The sequence below is a fragment of the Oenanthe melanoleuca genome, chromosome 9 (assembly GCF_029582105.1).
Source record: "Oenanthe melanoleuca isolate GR-GAL-2019-014 chromosome 9, OMel1.0, whole genome shotgun sequence".
NCBI lineage: Eukaryota > Metazoa > Chordata > Aves > Passeriformes > Muscicapidae > Oenanthe > Oenanthe melanoleuca.
Window position 1 is genome coordinate 4491285 of NC_079343.1, and position 20312 is coordinate 4511596.

The 20312-nt window shown below is 42.8% G+C and overlaps 1 protein-coding gene across 1 annotated transcript in view; it reads right to left on the reverse strand.

Annotated features, from left to right (window-relative positions):
- The window catches only part of RYK (receptor like tyrosine kinase), a 52155-nt gene that overhangs the window by 24510 nt on the left and 7333 nt on the right, over positions 1 to 20312 (reverse strand). The window contains exons 2-7 of the mRNA XM_056499069.1: positions 10780 to 10901; positions 8979 to 9078; positions 8554 to 8688; positions 6333 to 6389; positions 5557 to 5701; positions 1636 to 1736 (exon numbers count right to left, since the gene is read on the reverse strand). Coding sequence (XP_056355044.1) covers positions 1636 to 1736; positions 5557 to 5701; positions 6333 to 6389; positions 8554 to 8688; positions 8979 to 9078; positions 10780 to 10901 — 660 coding nt within the window. The remainder of the gene's footprint in view (positions 1 to 1635; positions 1737 to 5556; positions 5702 to 6332; positions 6390 to 8553; positions 8689 to 8978; positions 9079 to 10779; positions 10902 to 20312) is intronic.

Consider the following 20312-nt stretch of genomic DNA (forward strand, 5'->3'; position numbering starts at 1 on the left):
AACCTGTGTGGCACTTGGGGACATGGCCTTGGCAGTGCTGGGGAACAGCTGATCTTGATCACCTGGAAGGGTTTTTCCAACCTAAATGATTCTGTGATTATAAGAGACAGAAAATAAAAAGGCTGGGGAGGGACTCAGGTGACAAGAGAGAAACCAGCTCTAGAATCATTTGCAGGATAAGGTCTCTTTCAAACTCTGTGAAAATGATTTTTTTTTTTAATATTCCGTATGTTAATTTTTTACAAGCCTGTTTATAAATACTTAATACCTAATATATTTTAAAAGCAGCTCTTTGCAAGGAAAAGATGAACTCAGATGACAAGTTTTCTGTTTTTTTTTTTTTTTTTTTTTTTTTTTTTAGGGAGATACAGTGCAATTTAGAATTGAACCAAATCTCTCCCAGAGGTGCAGCTCAACCTGAGGTAAACATCTGCTTCCACACATGGGGAGGAAAACAGGGAGAACACAGGAGGGCTGAGAGTAATAAAGACCTTTCTGCTGTGCTCCCTCATGATGGGACAGTCACTATCACCAAGTGCCATCAGAGGACAATGGGAGTGACTTTGGGGGTCTTCCTAGTTGCTTTAAAAAACTCCATGTGTGTCCCTGTGCTGGCCACCTTCCCTCCAGGTGGAACAGTCCCTTCCCTGGAGCAGTGCTGGATGGGATAGCCCTCCACCAGACAACAATTCGAGGATTAAAAATTCCACAGGCAATGAATATATTCATTAACTACAGAATTAACTCAGAACACAGCTGAGAGCACTTGGTCTGCTCAACCTGGAGGAGACTCAGAGAGCTGATCCCAGTCTGCAGCTGTTCCCAAGGGGAGCAGCTCTGATCTCTGTGCTCTGTGACCTGGGACAGGACCCCAAGGAATGGCTGGAGCTGTGTCAGGGGAGTTTAGGTTTGATATCAGGGAAAAGTTCTCCCCCCAGAGGCTGCTGGGGCACTGCCCAGGCTCCCCCCAGGGAATGGTCTCAGCCCCAGGGCTGCCAGAGCTCCAGGACAGTTTGGACAACACTCTCAGGGATGCACAGGGTGGGATTGTTGGGGTGTCTGTGCAGGACCAGGGGTTGGACTGGATGATCCCTGTGGGTCCCTCCCAGCTGGGATATTCTGTGATTCTGTGGTATCAGTTACCAGATCAGTATCTAAACTGCTGCCACCCTTCCTTTCCACTCACTGCTCTCTTCAGCTATTTTACATGCTTTCAAGCAAAGCTGTAAGCAACAGGAGATGACAAGAATAACACAACCACCAAGATTCATGCAAATGGCATCACCTGCTTTGGTAACTGATCCCAGGGCTGGGTGGATACATCCTGTTCTCTCTCCTCTGCTTGGACTGCACAAGGCAGGCTCTACAGTGTTAAAACACAGATTCTTCACAGCTATTGTGAAGTCTGGCTGGCTGACTGCTCTGGGTGCAGGGAGAACAACCCAAGGGACAAACACAGTCTCATGCTCATATGACCATCACATGTTCCCAAACTGACTCCTGACTATGGCATGGATAAAACACACATTGTGTGAATTCAAGAGGCATAGTGCCAGAGCCAGAGAGTTATTCCTGTTGTTGTCTTGCACTTGCACGAAGCATGGCAGGAGGGTCTGTGCTTAGATTAACACTTACTGGTTACTGGAGTGGCATTGTTGGGCGTGTCAGCTCGCAGGTACTGCGTGGTCTGCGTGGAGGGCTGCGACAGCCCCTGAGAGCTGCTGCTGTCACTGATGCTGTGGGGAAACAAAAACACAGCTCAACACCACTGCTTGCCACTCCAACACATTCCAAATCAATGTGTACAGGTCAAAAACAGGAGATTTTCCAGGCAAGACTTTAAAAGAGCTGAGTTTTTGAACTCTCTCACACATGAAAATGTATTTCAAGTAACTCAAAAGTCTTGGCTCTAAGCAAGTTTGTTTTCCAGAACCTGTTCTATTTTCTAGTACTTCTTCCCACTTTTGAATATTCCAAGTGACAAAATATTCCTTGCCAGAATCACCCTGTCATACTAAAAACAACCACTATACTCCAGAGAAGATTTGCACACATTTCTCTCATGGCACTTATGTCCCAACTCAGACAAGGGCTGTATTTTACAGCCCAAACTGCTCTACCCTACTTTGTCACTCCCCTCTCTAAGGGTACCTATTGCCCCTTCCAGCACCACCTAAAATGTGCTTTTTGAGATGCTTTCTTTGGGCAGAAGAACCAGGGGTCCACAGAGTATCCATGAAACAGGTAAACCACAGCCTAAACCAAAGCAGGCTGATTTCTGTCTTATTTTCAGTCAAAACCCAACAAAAAACAGGCTGTTGCAGCTGTAACGGACCAAAAATCTGTTAGCAAGGCCAAAAGCTTTGCTGATGTTTTCCCCCTCCAAACACACACAAATATCTCCCACTTTCATCCAGCTTCAAAGCCTCTCCACTGCTGACTGTATTGGAAAGACAAAGAGGAAACTGGTTTGGGACACAGCCTCTGTTCTGCCAAACAATCAACATTTAAGGTTTCTTGGGCTGCAGCTGAGCACTGACCAAGCAGTGCCAGCCACCCACTATCAGACATGGTTGGTGATGTCCTCCTTTGAAGCCAGGCTTCCTTTCAAAAGGAAAGAAATCCAAGTCCACTCTTCCTCATCACACGACTAGCATGGATACACCCACTGAACTTTTTCTTTGGAACAGAATCTACTGAATCTCACAATATGAACTTACTCATTTATAGCTGGCCTCAATCTCTCCCTGGAACCTTTTTTTTTTTTTTTCTTACAGCTATTCCCACATTCCCTGTCTTCCAGGTGCAGGGTTCCAGCACAGCATTTAGCATGAGCCTAAAAGCCACAGATGCTGGTCTAGCTCCTCCCCTTTAACTTCCTTCAGAGTTTTTGAATGAATATTCTTTGGTGCTGGCAACTTATTGCTTATTTGAACTGTTCCCACTATTGCATCCACGAGCTGCTTCAGTATGATCCACTCTGCAGCGAGCTCTCCAGGAAGGAGAGTCTTGGCATGGTCACCACATCAAACACCAAGGCATAACTTGCATTTCCTTTTCTTGCTCTGGCTGGAAACTCCTTTTGTAACCTGATCACCCACTAGGCCTGGATTCCTTTGGCTGGAGGCAAGTGTGAGGAAGGAATCATTCTTTTAATGCCTTATTGCAAGTTTGAAAAACTCCTTTTTGGGTTGGCTTCATTCTGGTTTTTAGGTTTAACTCTCTTCCTTGAGCTTCCTCACTTGCATATTCTGTCAGCTATTTGAATGATGCCCTCTTGCTTTAATGACTCCCATTATCCTGCTGTTAAACCATGCCAGCTTTCCTTGGCACTTTTCCAGTGCCTTTGCTCCAAGGTTTCCAGCATTTGCTGTGGACTTCCAATACAATGTTCCTAAATAATCCATGTGCAGCCTGTAAACTTGGCTGCCTGGCTTGAGTTTCCAGTTAACAACCCTCCTCAGTTTTATTTAGTTCTGGGGGTTGAAATTAAGAGCACCAGTGGGTTTTCCAGGCTCTGTTGCTCCTGGGAGGTCGTTAACCCTAATGATACTGTCATTCCATTCAGGAACCTTTTACAGAAATAGTCTGAGATTATTATCCACAACCAAATCAGAAATTCTTGCTTCCCTCAGTGAGTTTCTTAAAAACAAACCCCACAGCTCCTGATTTTCAGGCTTCTGTTGCACCTTTGCTCTGGTACTGCCTGAGCAACAGCTTTTACACAGAAGCACAGCTACAGCTCTGCCAGGTCAGGCACCTTCAGGCTCAAAAAACAAGTCATCACATGATGCTTGAAGAGCTAAACCCCAGGAGCTGCACAAACTTCATAATATCACACAATGGTCTGGGTTGGAAGAGCTCCTGAAGATTATCTCATTTCAATCCTCTTCCATGGACAGGGAAACTCCCCTGAATTTATCAGTAGTATATATGGTGATTCAGAGAAAATTATTAACACCTGCAAACCACAGAGGACTAACATTAGATGGATTTTAGCTTCATCTCCACAGAAAGTCAGTTGATTTTTTTTGATTTTTACTTTGTATCTCCATAGAAATTCAGAGCAATGGAGTAGATGGAAAAATATCTGATCACACTGCTGGGCTGGACACCTATAAACCTCACAGATGACACTATCCCACACTATAAATGTAATGTTTTTCCTTTCTGAATTAAAGCAAGTTTCACATCCTTTATCACCTTCAGCTGATTAAAACCCCTCCATCAGATAACCAGGCATAAAGGAAGTGAGAGAGGCTGACAATTTAGCTGGTTACAATCAATTGAGAAATTACAACTGCTCAAGACATAGTGGCATCACTAAAGCCACATGGGCTGGGGACACCAGGGGAGGGAATGGCAGGGAGAAAATGGAAAGGAACAGATGAATGGATGAAGAGCAGGATGAAAAGATAAAGCTACTCCATGAGGCTGCAGGCAGCACAGAAGCAGTTCAAGACATCCTTTAGTTCAAGATATCCTTTCACAGGGGTGGCCACCCACAGGCCGACTGTTTTCCAAAGGATCCAGTTTCACACTGCCTGCTCCTGAACAGTTGCATCTGATGCAGGCTCAGTCCACCTGCTTTTCCAGCCTCCCTTCTCCTCAGTGTTTAATCCCCACTCCAATGCCCTTGGACTCATGTTACAAGTGCCTTTTCCATGCGTGTGCTATGGTTTTTCTGGATTGGAAATATGTTTGGGAGAGCCCAACACTGCCAGTTTTATGACCAAGTAATGCTCAGACTGTACCCTGAGGCCAAACTGAATACTGGAAAATCAATCAAAGTAGGGAAAACTGAAATTCAGTTTCCTGCAGGTGTCAGTAAAACCCAAATGTTTCCATCCAATCATGTATCATGGAACAGTCTGGGTAGGAAGAGACATTAAAGCCCATCCAGTCCCACGCCCTGCCATGGGCAGGGACACCTTCCTCTATCCCAGATTGCTCCAAGCCCTGTCCAACCTGGCCTGGAACAGGGATGGGGCAGCCACAGCTTCTCTGAGAACCCTGTGCCAGGGCCTCCCCATCCTCCCAGGGAAGAATTTCTTCTCAATATCCTATCTAAGGTAAAATAAAGGTAAAAACTCTCTGGTCAGTGGGAAGCCATTCCCTCTTGCCTTGGCATCCCAGGTCCTTGTCCAGGAGCCCCTTCAGACACTGAAAGGGGCTCTAAGGTCTCCCAGGAGCCTTCTCTTCTCCAGTATGAACACCCCAGCTCTCCCAGCTTGCCTTTCCAGTGCACCCAAGTCAATTTTTCCTTCGATCCTGACAATCCCTGCAGATCTGATTCTGTCTGAATCTTCCCACTCCACACAAATATTCTGGCAAAACCTGAACAACCCTGCCACTTCATAAACAGCAGAGTACCTGCAACTGCTGCCTTTCTGCAGCCCAGCTCTCACCACAGCCCCCACACAGGCAGTATCTGCTACAGCTTGCCATCGAGAGTAGAAACTGCAAACTACCACAGAGTGCTCATTTTGAGACTAAACTCCCACAAATCTGAGTAAATATGTCCCAAAACCACACTGGAAAAGCTTGAACACATACCTGTCATCCAACTCTATCCTCTTCATGCTGTGGAGGTGCAAGACAGCCAGGATTATTGCCACCAGGAATATCACAGCACAGCACACTCCCACACTGATATAGAACACCCGGGTCGAAGTGGTGGGAGCTGCATTTACAGGGTCAACTGCAAGAGATGTGGAAAGTTACTAAACCCTTCTCAAAAAGGAGAAAAACCAACAAAAAACCTCAAACAATACCCCCAAGAAATAACATTTTGTTAGTTTGTTATGACAATACAAGCAGAGGGGCTGGAGGCAGGGAGAGGCAGCAGCCTCAGCCATCCCAAATGCTCAAAAAGTCATCCTGGAGAACAACCACTCTGGAACAAACAGTGAGCACTGAGCACTCTCTCCCACTGCTTTCCAACAGCATTTTGGCAAAAAAACACTCCCATTTTGGGTAATATGGAACCACAGTCAGCCAATGACATTTCCATCCAGAAGGGGAGGAAACTACCTCATTCTATTCCTTCAGTAGTGATAAATTAAAACAGCCAACCTGGCAGGTCTTAAGAAAATAGATCAGAGTCATGTAGAGAAACCAGAGCCCCTAAGATGTAATACAAAATTTCTTACAAGACTTGGAATAGGGTTTTTTCCTCCTCACCAGGTAGAACAATTAATTACCAAAAAAACACTGCAATAATATAGGACAGACTACGTAGGGACTCTTTTCACAGAGAAAGCTGTGGAATCAAAGTACATATGAAGTTTTGCAGGTTTTACACCCCAAATTGTACATTCAGGATTACTTACAGATAGCCTTGCTGCTGTTTTTATCAGCTGTTGGAGATTTGAGTTCTGGTTCAAGCTCTAAAGAGATGAGAGAAAGCCATTAAATTTGGAGTGTATTTATTATTGCATCCCTTCACATCATCTCAGGTATGGAAAAATAGATCTGCTTTTCCAAAGAGAAGCACTGACTCAAGGAACACATTAATCCCTCCATTTCCATTTAAATACCTAACCAGAGCTAAAATCACACTGAAACACCCAGGTCAGGTAGTTCACCACTGACACACATGTCCAGGGAGGCAAAGCTTGAGCCCACTGAATCCATGTAAAACTCTGCAGCTTGTCAAAGGTCCAAAACAGCAGAAAGAAGAGGTGCAGAGAATGTCTTTGCTAAGGTACTTAACAAACTCCTCACAGAATCAGTTCCCATAGGAGAGAAAATCATTGCTGGGATGCTCAGTCAAGACTACCCTGATCTTTTGGAGGAAATCCTGGCTCCAGTCTAATGTTGCTCATTCTAGGAAGGGGTCAGAGATGCAAACACAGGCACTGTGCCTTCTCAGCTGATGCCAGTCAGAAGTCAAAGAGTTAAAAGAGAAGGATGGAAGAGGTGATGTCTATTTAAGTCCTTATAAATATGCAGGTGCAGGCAGGAGGACAATACTCAGCTCATGAGTGGTAGCAGTCCTTTAGAATGGGGGTGAATCTTCAGTAAGCTTACTCTGAGTCTGGTTATTAAGAGGAGCAGTGCAAGCCTGGGGAATGCAGGAGATGCCTCCAGATGAACCCCTCTGAGGATCTGCAGGCAGCTGAGGGAATCCCATGGACTTCTGCACTGTCCCACTTGCACATCCCCCTTCCTGCTCTCAGTTGTGTCCAACCCAGCACAGCCCCTTCCCACTCCTTGGTAAACCAGTGCAGCTCAGGAAAAAGTAATCCAAGGAAGGGAAAAATCAAAGAGTTTTTCTTTTTTTATCCCTTTTCTGAACTTGAGGAGGAATTACCAGGAATATAGTGAGCAAAACCACTAGCAAGCTCCTCTGTATTCCTAACTCACATATTAAATTCAATCAGAAACCACTGTATGGTCTACACTAATCAACACACACCAAACAAAACCAGTTTTTCATTTTTATGAACCTGCAGAAACAAGATATTTGTAAGGAGCACTTCTGATGGTTCAGGCAGTGGCTCTGTCTCACCCTCAGAGAACTGTGTGGTGCTTATTGAAAGCTCCATCACACACCTACAGCTCAGTAAACTGTGAATGGATCAGCAGGGCTGGCTTCCCTACCTGGAGTATTTGAAAAAACACCCAAGAAAACATGAAATAAAGTAAAAATATCAACATTATCAACCAGATCTCCATTAACTAGAAGATACACACTTTGAATTAAGAATGGTCTTCCTGAAGCCTCAATGCAAGGAACATGAATATCCCAACAAGACATGGTTGGCTTTTCCACCCACACCTTTCCTAGGCTCATCCTTAGATATTTATATTCAAGAAAAGTGATAAACTCATTTTGGAAAGATAGCTACTGTCCTCAAAGGCTTCAGGTAAGAGCAGAGGCAGGAGGAGCATGCAAAGAGAGGGAAGTGTCCATCCCCAAATACTGCCTAGGAGTGGGACACCACAGGTATTTTTAAGGAGGGCACAGCTCTTGGGATTCTCCAAAATATTTTTCTTCTGATGCCTATGAAAATACTAGAAAATCCTAGAAAGCAACAACAGTAAACAGGAACAATCCAAGAATAAATTATGCTTGCAGATTCCCAAGTGGTAACACAGAAGAGTCAATTTAGAATTTCCAGAATCTGGATTATCTCCCAAGATCATTTTGTACTTCACATCTAACAGACTATTACCTCCTACACTCACTAAGTAACCAGTTTTATCACCATTCATAAAGTAGATTTTCTTGGTAATTCTTAGAACAATTTGAATTCTCAGAATGTTGCAGTTTTTTCTTTCCAAACAGAGAGAAAATGCTTTTTGTTGTGTATGTATAAAAAGGTCAGTCAGTGCAACAGAACTCTTGGGGAAATTGTTCACTCACAAGCTTCTGCTTTAACCAAAAATCCCCATTCCTGTCTGAAAGGAAGAATTTTACCTGTTTCCTCTGATCCTCCCCAAAATTCATTCTGTTACTCCTGTCCTGGTTCATCCACCATCCCACTCCCTTTTCCTATCACACTTCAACAGTAAACACTTCTCAATATCTGAAACTGAATCTCTTACTTTTGTAGCACATTTTCCTCCGTTTGAAATTTAAAACTGTGATGTTTTTTGAGGAATTGATAGTTAAGTTGAGCTGCATCAATATTGTGACGTCGGAGTCGAGTCTGCCGGTGCAGGAGAGTTCGACACGGAACACTGTGAATACAACACAGGAGTTACAGTGGCACATTCTCAGATTCTCAGATTAATCAGTAAGATTATGTTTATGAAGTACATTATAAACATCATAAATGATCACATTATAAAGAACCTGATACCAAGAAATGCTATTTTAGTCTTCAGGCCTCATCGCTTCAGCTATTAGATCATATGGATTTTAAATTAATTTCTGTCAATTTTATTAAGTGTTCACAGACTTCTAAAACTGCATTTGTGGCTAAATGACCATTATTTATCCATGAGCTGGATGGGGGTGGGGAGTTTACCTGAGAGGGTGCGAGGAACTTCTCCTTGTAGAGAAATGTTGGCCTGGGGCACAGCCATAGCCATGGGATCATGGACCTGAAATCCCAGTTTATACTCAACCTGTAACAAAAGTTGGGAGAGAGAAAACACATCAAAAATCTGTCTAGGAGTATAAAGAAAGGCAACATCCCTTTTCATAATTCTTCTTGAAAATAAAAACCCATACATTATTTGGTAATTTTAGATGTCCATATTCCAAGTTTCTTATTTGACATTTTAATATCACGACTTTTGTGACAGTTCAAATTAAGAAAGCCAAAACAGAAGCTACTCTTGAAATCATGCCTTAAAATCTGGAGCAGAATTCAGACTGCTTGTATCAAAAAAAAATTCCCCCACAGACCTCACTCAATGATACTTTTAAACTTATTTGTTCAAAAGTCAGTTTGTTAAAGCTGCTAGTATTCAAAAAATTCCCCCTCCCACAGTCAGTTTTCCAAACAAAATTGCTTAGAAATAGTTTATTCAACTATAGTCAAGATTTTGTTTCCACTTAAGAAGCTGACTCTGCAAACATGCATTCAAAAAAAGTACAGGACCTACTCTAAGTCATAATCTCCTCTTGGAAATTCATCCTACCCCTACACTTAATTTGTTTGACCTTGTCCCAGTAGTTAGCCTTTTTCTCCCTTTCTAAAACATAATATGGTTCATTTCTGTTATCAATTTATTTTTCAGTCAAGATGCCAAGGGAAAAGACATAACCCTGTTTCTTAGCTCCTCTAAGCTGCACTACACCAAGTTAGAATGGAAGATGCTGAGGGATGGAATCACAGGGATGGGAAGCAGGGCTACACAAACTCCAAAATTCCTCAGAATTCACACTCAGGCCCCAGGAAACACAGGGCAGGGCCAGCAATGCAGGGAGCCTCAGCTGAAGCTGTGAGAAGGGAGCTCCTACTCAAATGACAAGTGACTGAGCTGTGACTGTGCATGTGGAATATGGGAGCAGAGCTGGCTGGCTCAACCCAACTTCACTGCACTCAAGTCACTCCTCACTGAAGTCACTCCTCTTAACAAGTTACACCTCAAAGGGAAGAACAATTTCAGGAGGAATTCTCAGGATCTGCACTGGTGAAGTTGTTTAATGCTACTGCTCCTACTGCAGCCTTTCCTACTTAAGGGCAGAAGAACAACCATCACTCAAGTTTAAAAAAAACAGAATGAACATCTGGCAGAGACTAAACAGATCATTTCATATATGAAAATAAATTGTTAAGTAACTGGAAATGCTTCAGAATGTAAGAGCATACACAATCTCTCTGACAGCTGCTGCTGCATGCTCCAGGCACGGTGATTAAGTGACATAAAAACCCTTCCCATTTAATCAGAGCTCAGTAATAACATACTGGATGCTGCTTTTATAGGCTCTCCCTGTCTCCAAGCATATGTTTCTAGAAATCTCTACAACAATTGCTCTACATATGATTTCCAGAGGCTTCAGTCCATGGCTGCCCTTTTGTGTGTCCAATGCACCAAGGAAAGAGATTCCACAGCTAGAGGCTTGTATGCATACACAGACTTTGCCAGGAGCAAGAAGTATAAAATACTTTGAAATAAATGCTTCAACTTTCTAAAATAAGGAACAGCTTGGATGTGTGCCATCTTAACTTACTGCCTGCAGCCATAAAAATATGTATTTTGCACCTTGCATATGCTAATTTTTGTGAAGAAAAAAGCCATTAAATGATTGCAGTGAGTATTCACCAAGCAGAAGAGCTCATGTCTCAAGTACCCAGAGCAGAAGTCATGCCTGCTCACCTTGGATTTGGCATGCCAGGTGAAGTGGAGATTGTTGGTCTCGCTGGGTATCAGGAGATTGAAGGACAAGGCATAGTGATTAACCACATCATTCCTCACATAAGACAACTCTGCATCCAGACCTGTAAGAAAAGAAAGAAGAGTAAGAGAGGGAAAAGCAGGACCAAACAACTTTCAGGACCACCAGCTCCACTTATATCTGCATGTTTCATCAAACACTTCCCCCATCCATAAATTCTGAGGCAGGTTTGGAGACCAAGGCTCACAGCTGTCAGCTCTGACAGAGTGCTCCAAAGCCTTACAGAGCAACCACTTCAGAGAGCTGCCATAGCCTAAGGAACAGGTAAAAGCTGGAATATCATGGAAGGAAACATGACTTTTCATAGACACATCCAGGAAAGTCATTACAGGCTCTCCTGAACATCCCTTATTCTGCTTCTGGGAATCACAGCTCATTTTATTTACAACTGTGCTCACTCAAACCAAACTGCTCTGGATTATCAGTTGGTTATCACAGGCAATTCCTTCTGGAACAGTTCATTTCCTGAGCCTAGGCACCTAGGCAGTATGGAATTAGCTTCAAGGTAATCAGATCACAGAATGGTTTAGGTGGGAAGGGACCTTAAAGCCCATTAGTACCACCCCTGCCATGGGCAGGGACACCTTCCCCTATCCCAGGGTGCTCCAAACCCCATCCAACCTGGCTTTGGACACTTGCAGGGATGGGACAGCCACAGCTTCTCTGGGCACCCTGTGCCAGGCCTAACCACCCTCACAGGAACACTTTCTTCCTAGTATCTAATACAAATATCTCTTCTATAGTTTAAAGCCTTTCCCTCTTGTCCTATCACTGTCTGCACGAGTAAAAAATGACTCTCCCTCATAGAGAGTGAGAGGTGACATCTGTACACCAGCAAAAAACCAAAAATTTTGTATCTACCCTTTGCTCTCTGAACATTTAGATATACCTAAAGACCTGAAAGCCCCACAGAACAGTTCATTTCAGGGCACTGAGGTGCATTTCCCTACATAAGACACAGCCTCTGATACTATGAACACTGCAGCTGCTGTTATTTTTTGTGGCACGTGATCCAAGGTCATGCTGAACACAGGATGGGGCACTGCAGCTTGCCCTGGGTGTCAATAGCAATTAGTGGTAGGGTAGGCACTGCTTCCCTGCAGGGGTAAAATTAATCCCAGCTCCATATCCTCAGGGCAAAACCACCCTGGATTTGCAGTCAGTACCACCTGGCCTTGTCCCATAACAGCTCCTCCTCCAGTGCTCCCAATTAAATTCTATCAAGGCTCTTGGACATGGCAGGAGAGCAATGGGGTAAATTAGATACTGAATATTCCACACTGAGAGAACAGAATTCTAATCAGTCACAGTACAAATGGGAAGGGAGATAGAGGATTCTCAGATGCCTCCTCATGGCCTTCCAGGACCTTAAAGGGGCTTTTAAAAAACAGGAAGACATTTTTCAAAGTGAGACAGTGACAAGACAAGGGGAGTGGTTCTAAACTAAAAGAGGAGAGACTTAGAGGAGATATTAGGAAGAAACTCTTCCCTGAGAGGATGGTGGGGCTCTGGCACAGTTGCCCAGAGAAGCTGTGGCTGTCCCTGAATCCCTGTAAGTGTCCAAGGCCAGGCTGGACAGGGTTTGGAGCAGCCTGGGACAGTAAGGTGTCCCTGCCCCTGGCAGGGGTGGAACTGGATGGGTTTTATCCAACCTAAACTATTCTGTGATTCCATGAATTATTTTTTGTTTTATGGCTAGAAAGTCAAGAATGTTGGAGAGGTTTTGACTTCAAGATGACAGCATTTAAGGCATCCTGAAATCATTTCAAGAATCCAGGAAAACATGAAAGGCTGGGTTTGTTAAGAAATTAAGGAAAAAATAAATCCATGCTAACCATTGAACTGTGCAGATAAGCTGCACTTGAAGAAAGGGAACATCAGCTCAAGAGAAGTAATTCCTCCTGTTTAGTGCAAAAACTGGGTACAGATCAGTACAAAGTGACATTTTCTCTTATTTCAGAACTTGATTTAATCCATCTTGTTTCTACAAGATACAAAAATACAGTCAAGATGTTCCTCTTCATTCCTGTTGCTGTTAACCACTTTTATTCCCTGCTGGCTCATCAGGGTCCCAAAACTTAACCCAAACCCCACAGTTTAATCACAGATACTGGGAGTGGCAAGGGGGAGAACACTAAAGACAGGATGCATGAAAGGAATCAAGATAATGGAGTAATCCCAGGGAGAAATGATCTCACAAGAGATGTTGAGCAGAAAGAGATGCAGGTGCTGCTCTAAGTGCTGAATGTAAACAGCCTGAGACAGTATCTAAAAGAGAAGTTCAATACTCTTTGTACACACAGTCCTTATTTCCACTTAAAAATAAATGGGAAATGCAAAAACATATCCACAAGCAAAACAAGGAGGAGGGGGAAGCCCACACAGCCCCAGTAGCAAAATAAAATTTTGAGAACAGATAAAAGCAACAGCAAACTTCAAAAATCCATGTCCAGATCATTTTTACATGTGTACATGTTTATACATGAAACCCAAATTGGAGTTAGCAAACACAGGAGGAGTGTGGAGAAGAGCTCACAACTATCAGACACTTGGCATTAGATCCAATCAAGATGGGAAAGTCTGAAGGCAGAATCTTCATTCAAACGAATTCCATTAAGTACAAATAATTTTAAAATTAGGGAAACAAAAGGATTAACAATGTGAAACAATGCAATTGGAACATGGAAGCTGCCTCTGGAATAAAGAAAAACTTCTCTTGTTGATAAATGGTCCCAGCAAGCAGAAGTTCACAGAAACAGTTCAGAATTTCAGAATGATGATCCTTGATTTAATAGAAACTTTGTAGAGAAACTGGTCATTGTAATCAAATGGGTACACAGCAATAAAATTGCCTGTTGCAAAAGCCCAGCTTCATAAAGGTTATAAAAAATGCAATCCTGACTGAAGCTGTCAGAAGTATCTTGATGTGCAATTATCACCTAAAGGTGTACAAGACCAAATTATCCTACAGAAGATCACACCCCTAAGCTTTCACTGTGGTACAGTGAGTAATTTCATTTTATAGGACACTAATGTTTTGTGCCTCTACTGCCAGAAAAAGCTCCACACTAATAAGAGACACTAATTATGAATGTCACAAGCAAAATATAAGAGCTGTATGATAATCAATGTTGTGTTGTGTCACTTCAAAATATTATGCTTCAAGACCTGCATAGAAAAATGATTTCAGAGGTTTTGTACTACAGCTCTGAATTCCTAAAAAAGACAGAAGGTTGTCCAAAGCAGCTGTGGCTGCCCCATCTCTGGAAGTGTCTAAGGCCAGGTTGGATGGGGCTTGGAGCACCCTGGGTTAGTGGAACTTGTCCCAGCCCCTGGCAGAGGGTAGGACTGGATGGGCTTTAAGGGCCCTTCCAACCCAAACCTTTCCATGATTCTGTGACTAAACTCACAGGCAGTATCTCTCAATTCTTCCCACTAGATATTTTGTCTCCTAGGAATCTGGGTCAATGTTTTCTCCAAGCCTGGAAACATTTTAAGCTTATCAACAATTAAAACATTTCCTCTTCAGCACATCTTTTCCCATCAGTGAACTACAGATAAAATTCCATTTCCCATGCACAGCTACAAACCAGAGTCCTTCCCAGACAAGCAAGCTCCCATCTCCCCACCTCCAATCCAGGACAGATCTGCTTCCAGACCATCCTTCCATTCCTAATTTTTCATCCCCTTACTCAATCCTGAATTCCCCAAGCACTCTGTATAATTTATCTCAATCAGGCCAGCAAAACACACACAAAACTTTGCAGCTGAACCTGTGAGAAAAAGCCCAGCCTGTGTTGCAGGCAGGCAGGCAAGTGTATTCTGTGGCCACAGGGGAGCTGATCCCAATCCCAGGGGCTGCACCACATTCCAGCCCTAAGGGAAGGCACAGCCAGCTCAGGAATCACCCAGGGCACTGCAGAGAACAGTCTTCTTCCTTCTTCATGGTTCCAAGTAGTAATTTTTTGTTAGATATTTAGTACTGCACTACAAGTCACAGAAGTTTAGTTATAGGTCAAAAGTATAAATAATATAGGTGTTAGTTCTTTATTAGATTGTTTAGCTTTAAAAAACCTTCTAACTAGCTAAATTCAGCTAGTAGCTAAAAGTGTTGCAAAACACTCTGCCCTAGAGATAAAATGTAATAAACAACCAAGTCCAAATGAGAAAATTTGTCTCCTTCGTGTTTTTAATCCTAACTCTAAATAAAAACAAAAGCAAAAAATAAAAAAACAAGCTAGTACAGTTAACCCATTTCCAAGAGTGCAGCAGCACTTGGATGGAGCTTACACTAAAACAGTCCTGTGACTTCATCAGATACTGTAAGGTTTTCCCAAAGCAAGCTTTGGACATAGAAAAATGGCATCAAATGAAACAGGTCACTGCCAACATACAGCCTCAACTTTTCACTTTCTTAGTATAAATCTCTTTCACAAGATGCACCAGCTGAGGTAGCAGGTCGCAGAGGAAAAGAGAAACAAGTTCTAGTTTCTCAGTTGTTTCAGATTTCAAGAATGCTCAGTCAACTACCAAACCTAGGAAAATGTCATTCTGCAAGATGCCAGGCTCCTCTGAAGGTGCTCAATTCTTCCTTTGCACTAAGTAGGCAAATCCAAGATGGAGTTAAAGTTTTGTATCCTAAATGGAATAAGGAGAAAACAGGTGGCTCTAGGAGGAAAACACAGCTGCAATACAAACAGCTACAGGAAATGGGAAGCTCCTCCATCATTTTCTAGGCAAAGTGGCAAAACATAAAGAAAGGGGTGGAGAGCCTTACAAAGAAATAGCAGAAAATGCAGAGAAGGAAAAGCAGCTCCTGTTGGTTTAAGCAGGATATTGGTGATCAGTGCTGACCAGTTTGAAAAGCTGGGCTGCAGCTTTGCTTTGGCAAAGCTCCCTAAACAAGTCCATATGCAGACAAGGCACAGCACAGGAGGATCTGGTTTCTCCTTACTTGGACTTAACCTACTCCAAGACACATGAAATCAGTTCAGAGCAATGCTCTGCTGGATATTGAGGCAAAACCACCACCCCTTACCCAGACAACCTCTAAATCTCATTACTAACTTCCCCATCTTTGTACCTTGGGCACAGACTTGAAAGAATAAATTAAAGTTGAAGGCAAACAAAAAGGTAAATTTAAGCAGCAGCACAGGGAAAGTCTGTCATTCTTTGCACTGTTTAACATAACAAAGCATCTGAAGAAGCTCAGAAAGGAAGGGGAGAGGCCAACTTTCATTCCCAGATGCCAAGGATGCTGGGCAGCCCTTGTGTTCTTGACAAAATTGAATCATGTCAGTCTAGCAGCCTAACAAAACACTTCTTTTCAAATGTCTTAGTGCAAATGAAGTCTAGCTTCAACTCTTTTTCTTTTTTTTTTTTTATTTTAAGCACAATATACAAAAGAACCATGGGAAAACTGAATTTTATTTTTATGAAGCAATCTACCCTGCAACATGCACCAGTATGTTCTTCTTAAAGATGACAGCAGTGTTTAGGAGTCTCTTACCTAGGTTACACTTCATTACTGAATCACTTCAAATCTCCATAACATAACTCTGGCAGCTTTTGTCTTAAATGGGGAGATCCAAAATGAGTGTGCAATGCCAGAGTTTCCTGTTAGACTAAGGCTAGAATATTGCAAAAAGCAGCATTTCATTAAAAGCAGTCTGGTAACAATAGCTGACAATTTTCTGTCCAGTGGCTCCCCAGCAGAGAAATGACTGAAATTGGGGGTTGTTTTCTAAATGCTCTAGCCTGTAATTTAGAAGAGTTTCTTCATCCAGCAGCTGAGAAATCTCTGCAGTGTGACATCAAACCACCACAGCCCACCTAGTGCAGAGCCACTCCTGATCCTGACTCACAGCCACTGAAGCCAACTAATAGGGAAGATTTACTCAGTTCAGTGAGTTATGGTCTTTATATAAATATTTTATTTGTTCTATTATGTACTCCAGAGAATGAGGCCTCTGCTCCTGAGCAGTTCATCTGGGTTAGTCCTCTGGCCAGACCAGAAGTTTCCAAGCCAAGATGAACACTCATGTGAGAGAGTACAAATCTCAGGGCTCAACACCCCTCCAACATCACCTCCCTCCAAAGCCTGCTCATCCCATCCCATAAACACTCTGGATTCTCCCACCATTGGACAATTTACCTTGCTGAAGAAATACAGCTTCTTTTCACTTCCATTTTTCTTTCATGTAAAGTGCACCCTAAGTCTGAGACACTGACTTGAAATGCTAAATTTTGCTTTTTTTGCAGCAGCAGGTTCTACAAATGTCTATTGGAAAATATAGCCCAAACACAAGGAAATCTGACTGCAGAATTAAAAATCAGCTTTTGACTACTGAGTTTGAATGTACTTAATTAATTCAACAATCAGTTTGCCCAGGGCTGAAACTACAGCTGGGAGTTCAAAGATACAAGGAAAAAAAATGCAAACTGATCCACATGGATCGATTTAGTTTAGAAAATAGCAAACTGTTGGGAATGCAATACTAAACCTCTGAAACTACAGACACACAAAAATTTACTTACATCATATTTGTGCATATCCAGTGTATACAACAACCAAGTGAACTTTGCTTTAATAAAACAAGTAACTGACCACAGTCTTCCACCTGCATTTTTACTAAAGCCTTCCTTCTGTCTGCCAGTTACAAGTAGTTGCTCAGGATATTGGGCTAAAATACTTGTTTTTAAACACCTTACACGTTGGGAGTCTGTGGAAAAGATGATTGATGAAAAATAAAACAGAGCAAAACCAAGTGAAACCTTCAGCAATGTGGAGACAATGAAGAAGCAGCTTTTCTAACAGAGGCACCAGGGACTGCCAAGGGCAGCACAAACCCAGCAATACTCACAGCTCTGCAAGCTCACCCAACCCCAAGCAGCAGCAGCAGCAGAGGTGCATGGGCTGTGGATGTTTGTTACCTGTGCAGAGTTAACTTCTCATGAGCTGGAGGGGGAATACAACGTGCAAGGTATTCAATTTGAGGAAATACCCAACATAACTTCAAGGCAATTAATGCACCCTTGAAAACCGACCAAGACTCCCTGGCAGGAAATCTTAGCAGGAAGCTTCCCAACATCCAGCAAACAGGAGAAAAACTCTTAGCTGAGAGCTCTTATTAAGTCCTTGTGAATCTTCACAGGCAGTTCACCCTCAATTCACCTCATTGATACTGTTAAATACAATTAGCAAATTCAACACCCCAGGCAAATGGGGTTTTTTCCACTGAAATGCCTTTCAGAAAGTCAGAGGGAAGACTTCACTCCCAAAGGAAGAAGCTCCCCCAGGAGATGCCACCTGCTGAAGTACAATCAATATTTAACTCATTCATACTAAACAGAAGATATTTATTGTTCCTAGGACCCACCTGCTTACCCTTTATTTGTTTCTGAATAGCAACAACTACATTTCAACCACATGCTTGTTTTTCTCTCCTTCACCTACAGAAAAAAAATCTCCACTTTTCTGCTAGGTAGGATATAAAGATTCCTGTAAAAAACAGTTAATTATTCTTAATGGGGGGGAAAGAACCCAAACCAAAACTGTATATCTCACCTCAGAGTTAAATGCAAGTGAACTCTGCTCCTGAGAGCACCTTTCTAAATGAAATTTGGCCATTTCAAGAAAATAAGAAAACCTAGAAAACTCACCAAAACCAGCAGCCACGTTGCTGTTAATAGGCAGGCAGGATGGTGCACATGAGTCATCTGAAGTGCTGATTCCAAAGGAAAAATGCAGTACAGATGTACAAAATGGATACTTAAAGGCAGAGGAAAATTAGTGACAAGGACCTACACAGAGGGCAAGGAGAAATGGGACAAGTGGGAATAGGAATGGCACAGGTACAGGGTTGGAAGCAACTGAAAGGAAACTCTGTAATACAAAGAAATAAATCTAACTTTAGGGAAAAATACAAAAAGTTTATTCTTAGGCGTACTTATGAAATAAAAAATTAACTTGATAGCTATGGCAAATCTCATCATTACTGTGACTTGAAGTTTGATGCTCCTTTTGAATTAAAATGAGCAAACACTGAGTATAGAAAACCAAAAAGCTCCCTCCTCATGAACTGCAGCTGCTAAGAGCACAGCCCTCAAAATAAAACAGCCTCTGATCAAATGCTCAGTAGTGCCCCAAAGCTTTGGAAGGGAGCTGCTGCCATCTTCCCTGCTAAAACACCACCACCTCACACAGGTATGTCAGGTGTCATTGGGGCTCGTGAATAAAGTGTGGCTGTGGTGTTCCAGTGTCACCTACCCAGAGAAGTTGTGCCAGTTTATTTTTATTTCATTTAGTTACAGCAGTGCACCCACATATTGATTTAGTTATCCCTGTAGACAACACCCTAAGTCACATCCAGAACTGAGCCAGTGCCATGGCTATTCCAGTAAAGAGCACCCGACAGAGTATGAATAAATTTAATATTAATTAGGAAGAATAGACACACCCCTCCCCCTCAGTGCTTCAGATCTCTCAGCCTTGAAGTCCATACTTGTGGTTCTGTGCCCAACAGGATTGCTGAAGAGATAATGGCCTGTCCACATCTTTTGAGATGCTTTGAACACTTTCATCAGAGTAACACATGGTTAACACAAAATCAAGCTCTAAACAAAGCCACAGGTATTACTGTGGCCATCTCTAAACCTACAGAGCTTAGTATTTCTTTTCTTTTCTTAGGAATTACTCTGCAAGGCCATCAATTAATTTCAGAAAAGGCCCAAAGAGACTGGAGAGAATAACCATCATTAGTTTACCAGCCTGCTCCAGCTTTCCAAGCCTCCCAAGCAGCAGCAGCTCCCATGCCTGTGTTCCTACTCTGCTCTTTCCCAAGCAGCGTGCTGAAATCAATATACTGGTTAATTTAATTACAGCTATTCAACACCCAGTAAGTGGCAGGGAAATTCTAAAGCACCACATTAGTTTCATGCTGTTGCTTCTGCTCCCAGCTCTCGGGAGCAGTCAGTGCAAATATGTGAGTTATCCGCTTGAGAGAAGGACAAAGGCAGCGGTGGAAGAGGAATAATGTGTTTGAAGCCTCTGCCATCGCGCCCTTTGTGCCACCACAAGGCGTTTGCAGAGAGTGTTAGCATTCATCCCCACATGGGAGCTGCTGGTGCTGCTGCCATTCTGGGGAAAAAAGGGAAAAGAGCTCAATTCACAAGGCACAGCTCATTAAATGCACTTCAGCCTGTACTCCCTGCTCTCATGGCTGAGACCTCGAGTATGATTCAATTTTGCACGCTGAAGCAGAGAGGAGTAACTCTGACTTAACACCCAGCCACTGCAAGGAAAGCAGGAGCCTCCGTGCTATTCCAGTCTGGATAGTTTCAGGTAGGAATGAGTCATCATTCATTTCACTAGGGCTCAGCACAACCCTGAATCAACACATTTGGAATCTGGCTCATTAATTCAGCTTTCCCAGTATCCAAACACAACCCTGAA